Source organism: Haliotis rufescens, unplaced genomic scaffold (assembly GCF_023055435.1).
Source record: "Haliotis rufescens isolate VD_foot unplaced genomic scaffold, xgHalRufe1.0.p SCAF_7, whole genome shotgun sequence".
In the NCBI taxonomy this organism is placed as follows: Eukaryota; Metazoa; Mollusca; class Gastropoda; order Lepetellida; family Haliotidae; genus Haliotis; species Haliotis rufescens.
Genome location: NW_025964361.1, coordinates 33,682,944 through 33,695,796, shown reverse-complemented (window position 1 = coordinate 33,695,796; position 12,853 = coordinate 33,682,944). Strand labels below are relative to the sequence as shown.

Below are 12,853 nucleotides of genomic sequence, written 5' to 3'. Positions count from 1 at the left end.
TGGGATAGTGGTGTACAAATATTTTGGCAGAATTGAACATGGAATTGTTTTGTAAATTGTCAAGCAAATGCTTTGAGTTTGAGAAGTGTCAAATATCTATTGTCATCCTTTATAATGTTAATATAGAAACAATAAACTACAAGTATAAAAGTATTCCTTGTTTGTTGACAATGGCATTGCATGGATAAGTTCTTTGCGGTACATGGATGAAGGGTTTGCTATTGTGTGTCCTGAGCCATGGAGTTGTTTTGACACTGAAGGCAAAGTGCTCTGTTGGCAATAGAAGTTGCAGTCCCTAGCAACATAAGCTGGTCGTTAGCGGAGACTTAAAGAATCGGGTCGTCAGGCTCGGTGACTTGGTTCATAGCGTGTCAACGTACCCGCACGGCGTTGGTCTTTGCTCATAGCTTTCAACTTTAAATTTCTTTATGATTATTAATTACGTTAATCCGTATGTACATTTTGTAAACGTATACACCTAAAATGAACTGTATGACATTTATGCTGGCCAATAAGGTTTTCCTTTAATGATTTGTAACTTGAACTTTTAACTTTATGCTCATAAATATTTATGTAAACCTGTACGTACATATTGTAAATGTTTACACGTAAAAGTACATGTATGACAATAACAATGAACGGGTTGTCTGGACTAGGCCCAATTATTTACAGGTCGACGTCATTTAGCTGGATTTTTTGGCAATGACAAAGCCCAACGATTCAACATTCTCTACGAAAAAATCCCTCTTGAACCTACAGCAAACATAATATCTCATTGCCGTCAAGGGAACACGTTTTTATGCGTAACAAATACAAATGGCAGTCTCGATCGGCAAGTTTTAATGTATTAATAACTCCCAATCGCTGTAAATTCTGAACCACACACGAAGGCTTTGCATTGTATATGACATGCTGAAGCAAAACACAGAAAAACAGGTATGTCATAATTGCTTTTGTAATCGTGTACGCGGATGATCTGCAAGTCACGACGTTACTACTGCTCATAGGTTTAAGCACGATCTGAGAACCTGTACCCGGATCTGATATATTGGGTTTCACGTGTCCATTGTGATGTCCCCATTCTCTAACATGGGCCTGAATTTTCAATACGTGGTGACCCGAAGTTGGTCACGTTGACAACATTGAACGGTAACCAGATAGGTTTTTAGCTTTAACTAGTATGCAGACGGGAAACGTGGTTTGTGGATACACTAGTCAACTCCGATAACAAAGTTGGGTATGGTGAATATAATCAGACACGAATGATGAGTGTTATTGCTTGCGTGAATACAGAACTTCGGATATATCGAACGTATTTGATGATTCCTAAGAGTTGGGTATAAATATAAATTTATTTCTAAATAATAATAGTGGCCATGGACCAAAGGCTTTGTACTGAATAAAGTTGATTTGATTGATTGATTGATTGATTGATTGATTGATTGATTGATTGATTGATTGATTGGATACAGTTGACTGGTCCCTCATAGATAAGACACTAGCTTTTTCAATTTTGGACGATCAATACGTTCGTGGTTCATTACATTATATAACGGGATACAATCCAGTGTACTTGTAAATGGTTATGGTTCGCCTATGTTTGATATACAAAGGGGATGTCGTCAGGGTGATTCACTCTCTCCATACATATTTATTCTCTGTGCAGAGATTCTTGCCATAATGATAATAAAAAAAATATCAAAGGGGTAACAATAGACAATGGAGAATTTCTAATCAATCAGTTTGCAGACGATACAACGTGTATTTTAGACGGTTCCGAACAATGTCTCTTTGCTGTGTTTAATGTATTATACGCCTTTGACAGATTTTCAGGTCTAAAAGTTGACATTGAAAAAACGCGTCTCATATGGATTGGATCAAAAAAACGCTCAAAAATGAAATTATGCCCTCAACTTAATCTCAATTGGAACCAAAGTGACTTTGACCTTCTAGGAATTACATTTACCCAGGATCTTGATGATATGATAGTACCAAATTATAAAGAAAAGATTAGAATATTTGAACGGTTAATGTCTATTTGGTCAGCCCGCAACCTTACTCCCCTTGGCAGAAACACGATTTTAAAGTCATTAATTATTTCTAAGCTACATTACTTATTTAGCTCACTACCAAATCCAAACACTGATGTTGTTAATGCGTTTCAAAGAAATTGTTTTAAGTTTATCTGGAAGAATAAGCCTGACAAAATTAAGAGAAGCCAAATCATTTGTGAAAAAAGGATGGAGGTTTCAATGTCCCTTACATTAAAGCAACAATCCAGGCTAAAAAAATATTAATGATAAGACGCTTTTTTACTTCGAAATCCAAGTGGAGTTATCTATTTAATGATTATATAGGTATTCAATGCATGTCTACAGAAAAGTAAGAGAAAATATTTTAAAAATCAAAAACAAAATATTAGAAATGATATTCTATGATCGTTTATATAAAAAAAAATTGGATGACAATAATTTGTCACATAATGGAAAAATGTTAAACGTTAACAATAAATATATAAAAAGCACTCCTAGTATGCCCTAAGTATGTATTTATCTTTGGCTTCTAGTGAAGAACGTATTTCTAAGTTTGACATTATGGCCCTTTTGATCTCCCAATAGATTCTGGACACAGAGCGGAAAAAAATGTGCGGACGACGTAACTTCCGTTACCTTATTAGTCGCCATGAATATGCAGATGATCTAGTTCAGGTCGATAGATAAAGTTTACTCTGGGAACTGCGGGTTATATCGTTGGCCATTGATAGATGGGGTTAAAGCAATATTACGAAAGATGCCAGAAATATGTATCAACGCATTAATAACAGCTTACTTACAGCAGACGGAACATTCCGAGGAAATTGAAATTGTTTTGAAGTGTGCACTTACTGGTTACTGATTTGCATTAATAGACAGAAGATAAGAGGCGTGTCCCGCGTGAACTACCGGAAATCACAAATACCGCGATACGATGAATGCCTCGGTACCATGGGGTCCGAGTATATATGTTCCAGTGAATATGTATGCTACTCAAAAGAAGTTAGGGAACACTGATATGTTTGCACTTAAAATAAAAAAGGGAGACGAGAACGTGTAGTAAATTCAATAATGACCGAGTATACAGTAAGAAAGGATCATGAACAATCCACTACATTTCATAACGTGAACAAGTGTTGATGTCAATAATGTTACTTGGGTCAAAATTGGACATCCAGGCCATGAGAGAAAAGTCAGTAACGAGTGTGTCCGCCCCTAGCAGCCACACATGCAACACAACGACGCCTCATGGAGGTCACTTATGTCTGTAGTGTGTGTCCGCCCGGAGAGCGGAAGGTCCGGGGTTCGATCCCCGACCGCGTCATACCAAAAGACGTTAAAAGATGGTACTTGTTGTTACCCTGTCTGGCGCTCGGCATTAAGGGGATAAAACAAGGACTGGTCGGCTCGAAGTCAGTATACTGTGTCTGAGTGGGGTATTCATGTTAAACTGCGGCATGGTATCTCAGTGAGCTAGCACTATAAATGGGCATCAGTCCGGACTAGTACAAGCAGCCACACAAACACACACACGTACATGCACGTCGCTATATAAGTGCAATAATCTTGGACGCGACGTTAAACAACATTTCACCTCTCCACCTCTGTAGTGTGTTCTGTGGGATAGCATACCACTCCAAACTCAGCTATTGAGCAAGCTGGCGCAGATCCTAAGGTGGAGGGTGGTTCTCCCTAACACGTCTCTTTAATAGATCCCATACGTGTTCAATGAGTGCCATATCAGGTGAATATGCAGGCCATTCCATGCGAGTAACATTGTTTTGTCCCAGAAAGTCAGTGACTATGCGTGCACGGTGAGGTCTAGTATTGTCATCCTGGAAGACCGCCTGTGGGCCTATTCGATGAAGACAAGGAATCACCATTGGTCTCAGAATCTCATCCCTGTAGCGAGCATTCAAATTCCCGATGATGACGTACAGACTGGTTCTGTGATTAAATGAGAAGGCGACCCACACCATGACACTGCCACCACCAAAACGATTGTGTTCACGGACGTTGACGTCAGCAAAACGTTCCCCACGCCGTCTGTAGACAAGAACACGACTGTCATTATGCTGCAGTGAGAACCGAGATTCGTCAGAAAAAAGAGCTGCTGACCACTGTTGTCTTATCCACTGTCGGTGTTGCCGTGCCCATGCGTCTCTGGCTGCTTTGTGACGCGGAAGAAGAAGCGGTTTAACGGCTTGACCTCGGGGCCTGATGTTTCTTTCCCTCATACGGTTTCTTATGGTTTGGTCACTGACAGTTGTTCCTGTAGCAGCCCTCAGTTGCCTTCGAAGATGGTTTGCCACTGTGTTAAAATGGTTTAAACGCACTTTCTTCATAAAAGTGATTTTGAATTGGTAGCTTTATTTTATATAAAATCACACTATTTATTCATGCGTATATTATTATGTTGCAATGCAAGGTATACAACGAACATTTATGAGTGTACATAGAACGTGATACGTATTACATATCAAATGTATCAAATACCTTCCACCTCGGGAAATTGGGACGAATCCAATGTTGTCTTTTGCAACCAACGACAACCCATATCTGTCGGTCCCTTTTGTATTACTACAGACCCGTAAAGATCCGGGGTAGAATTGGTCTTCAGTAACCCAAGCTTGTCGTTAGAGGCGACTAACGGAATCAGACTCGCTGATGCATGTCATCGTATCCTAATAGCGTGGATCGATGCTCGTGATATCAATCACTGGATTGTCTGGTCCAGACTCGATTATTTACAGACCGCCATCATAGCTCGACAGTTGCCGAGTGAGGCGTTAAACAACAAACAAACAAACAAAATATTACCACAATCGCACACCATTCTCGCTTACATTAGCTTAACATTTCTATTTTATATGATTGATTTTTGAATAACGTGAATTAAGTTTACTTTTTAATGTTATGTAGACAGAATTCAGTTGTCATCTTATTAAAGTTTTAATCCGCTGGTTAAAGTTCAAGACAATGCCAATTGGTCCACTAGTTCAGAGGACCCCATATGGCTGTTTCTAATTGGGTCGACCGAGGCAATATTGAGAACTAACTTCTTTGTGGAATGACAAGCTAACGAAACTTGTTTGCGAAAAGCTGCTTTTAAAATAACATGTATAAAATTGAACGTGTGGATGTAGAAATTAACAATACATTGTCTGTATGGGAAACAAACCATAACTTTTGAATACACGGGTATTTGTTCATGTTATGAAACCACAGAGAAACCAAAGGTCACCACCCGATGTCAGGATCGTCAGATTGTGCAACAGCATCTTCAAGATCGCTTTGTTACTGCTGCGGAAACTGCTCGACAGACCATTGGGACACATCAGCGACACATTAGTGCGGACACCGTTCGTTGACGAGCAGACACCTCCACTGTCACAGGCCACACCGAGGACCCATTCTGACTAGGGGCCTTCTTCAGTGGGCAGCACAGCACCAGCACTGGCGCCACAGCAGTGGAGACGAGAGCCGTTACTGTATCTCAACAGCAGATGGCAGAGGGAGAGTCTTGCGACACCGTGGGGAACGTTATTCGGATGCTTGAGTTGTTGATAGAGACTCGTGGGGTGGTCCGAGCATCATGGTGTGGGAAGGAATTGGTCTTGCGCAGAGGGTCGGCCCTGTGGTCTTCCAGAACACCGGTCCAGGGAGAGACAATGGTGTCACAGCAGCTGGGTACATTGATCAAGTCTTGAGACCACACGCCATACCTCATTTCGCACGTCGCCGCAACCACGAGTTTCAGCATGATAACGCCCGTGCCCACACTGCAAGAGCAACAAGAGACTACCTCGAGCAGAATGGCATCAGAACCATGTAGTGGCCTGCACTCAGTCCCGATTTAAATCCCATTGAGCACCAGTGGGACGAGATTCAAAGACGTCTGAATGACGTCCGACCAAGGCCGACAGCTGCAGCTGAACTGAGTAAGGCAGTCCTCAGAGTGTGGGCTCAAGTGCCTATGGCCTTAATTAACCGCATCATCCATTCCATGTATCGACGTTGCTCGGCAGTCAGCAATGCACCTGGCGAACAAACGAGATAATAACGAAACAAATGCCTTGTGATGCCATTTTCTCAGAGACTAGTGTTGTGTTTCACTTTAAGAACATTTGACACTTTAATTTCAACCTTGATGATTTTTGCCAAGTTTCATCTTTTCAATATGTCTCAAAGTATGTTTACAGTGTTCGGACAAATAAGGTTTCTCAGATATCTATCCATGGTGACGTTTCTTTTGCGGTACAGTATTTGTCAGGTTATAGATAACGATTTTGTCAGGAACATTTGGCAGGGGACGGTGAGTTGGAACCTGTTTTCTAAATCCAGCCGTTCAACGCAGGCAACCAGCAAGGTCCGCCATTTGTCTGTAGTTCACAACCCATCTTCTCGAGACAAGGGCATTAACTGACTCTACAAATCCAATGGAAACTGGACTTTTATAGTCATTTAAGTCACTTGTGGGGAATCAAATCCGGGCCTTCGCCATGGCGAGCGAACGCTATAATCACTTGGCTACCCCTCCACTCCTACAATAAATGGAAGCTGAACGGGAATTTTCTTAAAACGAAACAGAGAACCATCAGATGACTGGATCGATTATGCTAGGATATTTTATGCCTAGTGGTTAAAGCGTTCGCTGGTCGCGCCGAAGACCCGGGTTCGATTCCCGACATGAGTACAATGTGTGAAGCCCGTTAATCTCCCCCCGTGAAAGTTTGGTCTTCGTTTAAGTAGGACAGAGGATGCTCACCGTTTCGAGAACACCTAGTGTCATCACTGTAAAGTGATTTATCCTATATTTTTGTACTGACATTTCCTATTACAAATTGTTTGTCTTTTCTAGTGAAACTGATCCTAGTGCATTAAATTTCTAAATGATTAATTCTTCCTCCACAAATAAGCTTGGAGAGCCTACCATCAATGTTAAATATTAAACCTGTAAAACACCAAAACACAACCGTCTGCCGGTGGGGACAGGTTACTGGTTGGAACACATACAAATCACACTACTAAATAAGCATTATTTAACCCTGTAGTGTCTCGGATATTCTGATAAATCTCCATATGATTGGAATAAGATATGCTCTTTCATTATCGTCAACAATAATGAAGTGAAACAACTACAGATTAGCAAAGTATGTATTATGTTGTCTGGTTTAAGGCTGTCTATATTGTATTATAATTAAGACGAATGCCCTGGCAGTTAAGCACATGCACCAAATACCCAATCGTAGTTACTTGACGGGTCATAGCGACCCGGGTCTTCAGGTATTAATTGTGTGTTTAGCTTGGCGCGTTCATGGCTACCGGAAAACATTGATTGACGCACATATCAAACTTTTTCCAAACGAATACCAATGCAATGTTTCACGATCTTGTCGGCGGATTTTTAAAGATGTCATCAACATATCCATTAACTTAATCATATTTATTCATATGGTCGGCATGCACGTCGCTATATAAGTGCAATAATCTTGGACGCGACGTTAAACCCAATTTCACCTCACCTCACCATTTCTACAGGGAGAAAGGGTTTGTTAGTGAAAGGACTAACATTTCCAGGGCACTGCAACAGACTGTGCACCTTTAAATATCGATCGTCGCGAATACAAAATAATAGAAACCAATCACTTCTGGGTTAAACTTCATTTTTTTTTTTTGAAGGGTATATTCTCAAGGTTCATCTTCGAAGCCAGTGCGCAGAATGGCTGTAACGATCATATGCACGCTCTTGGTGTGTTTTATTACAGGTAAGGGTTATTTAAAAAATGTCTTTTACCGATTTGGTTCCTTGGACAACTAATGATGAAAAGGTGTCCAATGCAAGTTGGCTTCTTAATCGTGAGGATCGACAACACCTGCAGTCATAACTAGGCTTCCGTTTAACAAGTACAACGTCATTCATTGACATTTCACTGTAACAGTTGTCAGATAGGGAGTAGACGGATCAAGTCGGTTGCAAATGATTCTATGATGGCCGAGACAGTGTGTGTCGCTGTATTCCACATTATTTACTACAGTTGGCGATATGCCAGCTATATCACGGCGGCCTGTAAATAATTAAATATGTCCCATACAAACTAGTGGTTGATAGCATGGAAACGGTCCACTAAACCAACACGATGACACACACTCAGTACTGTAACCAAACTATCACAATTAAGTCACACAACAATCAACTTGGTCGACGTAAAGGATGCAACGCACGGCAAAATGTGGCGTTTCAGACGACTCGACTACCGTGACCATTTTTCAACCGACTTGTATGCGGCTTGTTAGCGATATATCTATTATTTTCATATTTTTTTTAAATGGTTCGTTTTGAAGTGCACAAACGAACGAATAATTGTGTTGAATTTGATCTAATCTTACAAAACCACTGAAAGTTTGTTTCATTTTTAGTGTTAAATAATTTAATGACGATGATCTTGATCTTATTGTCATGGTTTTATAGATTTTGTACATACTTGGTGGCAAATATTAATTGTGGAACCTACAAATCACATTTGGCCTTTGTTTGGCAATTTATGTTTCAAAGCAAAATTCATTTTGAAAAGAAAAAGTGATTTTTTTCAGGTATTGAGATGTTCAAACCAGCATGTTTGTTCGCACGTCAATACGTCATCATCGGCCAAAATGTGTTTGCTCTGCAAGTCAGTTATCGTTCTGGAGTTTCATCTCTCATCTCTCAACAACAAAACATTTCAAAATGTCTTTACCAGTTTATATTTGAATGGATCGCCATGCTTGTAGACAGCTCTTTCAGGCAGTTATTTTCTCTGAAAGCAGCCAAACAATTGACTTTCAGAAGTCCAGCATTTCTAGTGAATGATATATTTTGTTTGTTAATCCCTGGGACAAATTAATTTCTCCGGTATCTTCCGAAAAAGATAAACAAAAAATCCAATGTAATATGTTTAATTTCTTTCAGAAACGTCAGCGGAAACTTGCTATGGTCGATATTCATCAACTATATGCATTTTCGGCTGTTGTGAGGATGCTGTTTATATCTTCTGCTGTGTTTCAAACAAGTAAGTATAAGACGGTAAAGGGTTAACAAATGAGTGTTTAGAGAATAACGTGCTCGAAACGCGTAATTAAGGATTAACTGGTACCAGGTGAAGAAATGGTGTAATTAATCTCAAAGTTTTGGTGTTCAGCATTCTTACATGAAGTATCTTATTCGTCATTTGAAAAAATACAATACTACAGGGTAACTGCACTGGTCAACATATTGTACAAATGACGTTATTTGCGACGTCATAAACAATGTTGACGTCATGTCATATTATTCTCAACAATAAAGCAATGTAACGTCAACGCGCTTCAACTTGGAAATCAGCACTGATAATCACAAATGTCGGAAATTGTTACACGCGATGGTTCTACCCTTAAGAGTAATATTACGTGTCTGTTCCGCTACAACGTTCATTCGAGTGGGACAGCGTATCCGTAAGTTTGGAATTCGGGGGGGGGGGGGGATTTTTCAATCATCCATTCAAAGAATGAAAAGGAAGCATGCCACGAAACGTCACTGAGGGTTTCGTGCTAACGTGATCAGTCTGTGACGCTGTGAGCAATGGCTGACGTGTTGTCGTCCTTTTCTCATTAATGCAAGAAATGTAACCTCACGTCATACCGGAGAATGACTATACTACACTTCTGCAAACTTACGTAATGGAGACATCACGAGCATCAAGAGCAATTATTTGTATAATGTGAATGAGAGTGTTTTTATGAGATCTAGTATGAGAATAAGCATATGGTCGTGAATGAATTATAATTATGAGTGTCAACAATACAACTGTGAACGCCTCACGTCATCTGCGTACGACGACATCAACCAAGTCACCAAACCTGATCACCCCACCATAAGTTGCCTGGTCGAATTCTAACTCGGAATCCCCAAGATGATATGGATAGAAGTACCAGTGTTAATGCTGCTGATACCCAGTTGAGAGAGATGATATTTCTTCTTTGGCAAATTAGTGGAGCCAACAAACATTGTTGTTCTTTTTCTTTTTCTTTTCAGATGGGCAATAACTATCATCGTCTTTGCAGCGTTCGTTACCATCGCTTTGCTCTGCACGTGTTTCCAGGCAGTTGCTAAAGCGGCCACATCTAAAAGCCGGACAGTGGGCGTGGAGAGGACCGCTCCTGAGACAACAATGCCGAGAGCTGCCACGTCAGGTGCAACGTCAGGTGCAACGTCAGCTGCCACGTCAGGTGCCATGTCAGGTGCAACGTCAGGTGCAACGTCAGCTACCACGCCAGCTGCCACTTGAAGGATTGTCCTATATGCCAGGCTGCATCGTATAACGGATGTACTTCTGAAGAAAACAATACATCTATCTTCTTGCTTTTATTTTATCCTAATTATATAATACAACACACGGGGTCGAAAAATTATTATGCTATTTAATTGTGGTTTTGTGTTAAAGTATATTTCAAAGAATTAATAAAAGTAAAATAGCTTTCTCAACATCCGGCTTCCCTAACACTTGCCTTATTAACGGCTATGTTTGAAGCGGACCTCTGTCAAGCCTGATCACATCGCCTTCTTGTTTCATTCTAAACTGGTCTAGAAATGTTCAGAAAAACAACATAAATTTTCGAAATATAACCTTATATAATTTGTATATTGGCCTTGATTGTGTTGTCATGAGTAATTACACAAGGTATATTAATAATGTTCGTGTGAAGAAATACATGTTTCATACTGTGTGCACCCGAATGAAGTATATTACAGTCAATAGTTGGAATGTTTTAGCACATACATCAACGACTTTACATTGGAGAAGTGTATACTTAGCAATTAACGAGAGTGTTAAGAATTTGCAATAAATCCTGCCAGAATGAATTTTGAAAAAATTATTTGAATCATTTAAAGAATGTTCGTGTTATATATACTGAACAAAACAGGTTTCTGGGGTATATGTTTTTGTCGTGAAGAGTTTCTTCAAATGTGTATTGTGATTCCTATTTTATATTTCTCATCATATTCTGGTTGTTGGAAAAAGCAGGTATATGTTAAACTTTACTTTCAATACCACTGTTGCCAATGATGAGTGATTGTGGTTTTACGCCGCTTTTAGCAATATTCCAGCAATATCACGGCGGGGGACACCAGAAATGGGCTTCACACGTCGTACCCATGTCGGGAATCGAACCCGGGTCTTTGGCGTGACGGGCGAACGCTTCAAACAACTCGGCTTCCCGACCGCCCCTGCCAATGATGAATGCCACTGGACCACTGGTATTAACAGCCATGTTTCGAGCTGTGTGGAGCATCACAAATCCTGCAGAACACCTGATTCTAATACACCATATTTTCGTTATAACTACTGGGCTCTCGGTATGCCGCCGTATCACTATCTGTCTGTGTCAAGGGGCAGCGGAATGTATAATGTGTCCGCCCTGGACTCAAATACACCATATTCTTGTTGTAACACATTGGGTTCTCGGTATAGGACAATCTTAATGTCTTTCTGTGTGAACGGGCAGCGAGATATGTAATGTGTTCTTCCTGCAGCATACCTGATAAAACCGCACTCTAAAAGCATTGCTGCCATACAATTGGATCCTCGGTTAAGGATCTGTCAGTGTCTGCCTGTTTAGAATAAGCTAACACCGTCCTTCTTAGCGTTGGTGTTATCTTTTTGAACTTGAAAGATGTATTCACCTAATGACGTTTAAGGTCTATCTATGCTGGAGTGATAACTTGTTAGGCTTAATATCTAAGCCAAAAAACATCGTATTTAATATGTCAATATGTCAGAACAACCTTTACTTTAGCACAGCTGTTATGGGTATACCGAAATACATACAAGAATTGTTTCACGTGTTGCTCGTAAAAGAAAACTAAAGGACTGCACCTCAAGTCCTAGGGTTTGATAGATACACAGGAGCCGATCATTTAACATATGTTCTGTCACTTCTTCAAGACATATTTCTCTCTCCGAAACAACACCTAGAAAACAAACATTGAAGTCATAGAAAAGCCGGGTGGGGGGGGGTGGGGTGGGGGGGGGGGGGGGGGGTGGGTGTGTGTGTGGGTGTGTGTGTGTGGGTGTGTGGGTGTGTGGGTGTGTGGGTGTGTGTGTGTGTGTGTGTGTGTGGAACCCCGGACCTTCCGCTCTCCGGGCGGACGCTCTACCACTAGACCACGGAGGCGGTCCATAGTAAGTAACGACAGGAATCACCAGAGATGTCAACCATCCAAGTCTGAGGTGTACTGTATATAAGGAATAGTTTCACAATGAACGTGACCATTGACTTTGATCTTACATTATATTTGATCTTAGATTATAAAATATCTGATATACCAAACATTCACTACACAGTGAAAACCCTTTAGTCCGGAAACCCCGCTAATCCGGAATAATCCAGAAAACTTGGTAGTATGGAAACCCCAATAATCCGTAAACCACGCTAGTACGAACACCCAGCTACTCCGGACATTTTGCTAGCCAGGAAGTTTTATTTTCAATGTAAACTCTTCACGCAAACAGAGCGGCACCCTTAAAGGTTCCGATGCGACATGAAAAAAGCGACAGCTATCAATGTAAACAATGTTGTGAACAAAATGGAAACGGAGTGTCCTTCACAGATGGTTTCAACGAATAAAAAGTGAATGATTAATCTTTGAATATCTATCGAAAGTGTAAATACTGTCAATACTTTTTATAACTGATATATTGTATACATGTGGAAGCTTAAACAATAAAAGTCAAAATTCGAAGGCGAATCCGACACATCAGTTTCCAAAACACGCATGTCTTATTCCAAACTCGGAATCAATC

At 40.5% G+C, this 12,853-nt stretch overlaps 1 protein-coding gene across 2 annotated transcripts in view; it reads left to right on the top strand.

The window, feature by feature from the left end:
• The window catches only part of LOC124145993, a 28,465-nt gene extending 17,548 nt beyond the window's left edge, over positions 1–10,917 (top strand). For both annotated transcript variants that reach the window (XM_048388022.1, XM_048388021.1), the window contains exons 2-4: positions 7,716–7,801; positions 8,983–9,082; positions 10,084–10,917. In XM_048388022.1, coding sequence (XP_048243979.1) covers positions 7,756–7,801; positions 8,983–9,082; positions 10,084–10,336 — 399 coding nt within the window. In that variant the 5' untranslated portion in view covers positions 7,716–7,755 and the 3' untranslated portion in view covers positions 10,337–10,917. The remainder of the gene's footprint in view (positions 1–7,715; positions 7,802–8,982; positions 9,083–10,083) is intronic.
• The last annotated feature ends 1,936 nt before the right edge of the window (positions 10,918–12,853 follow it).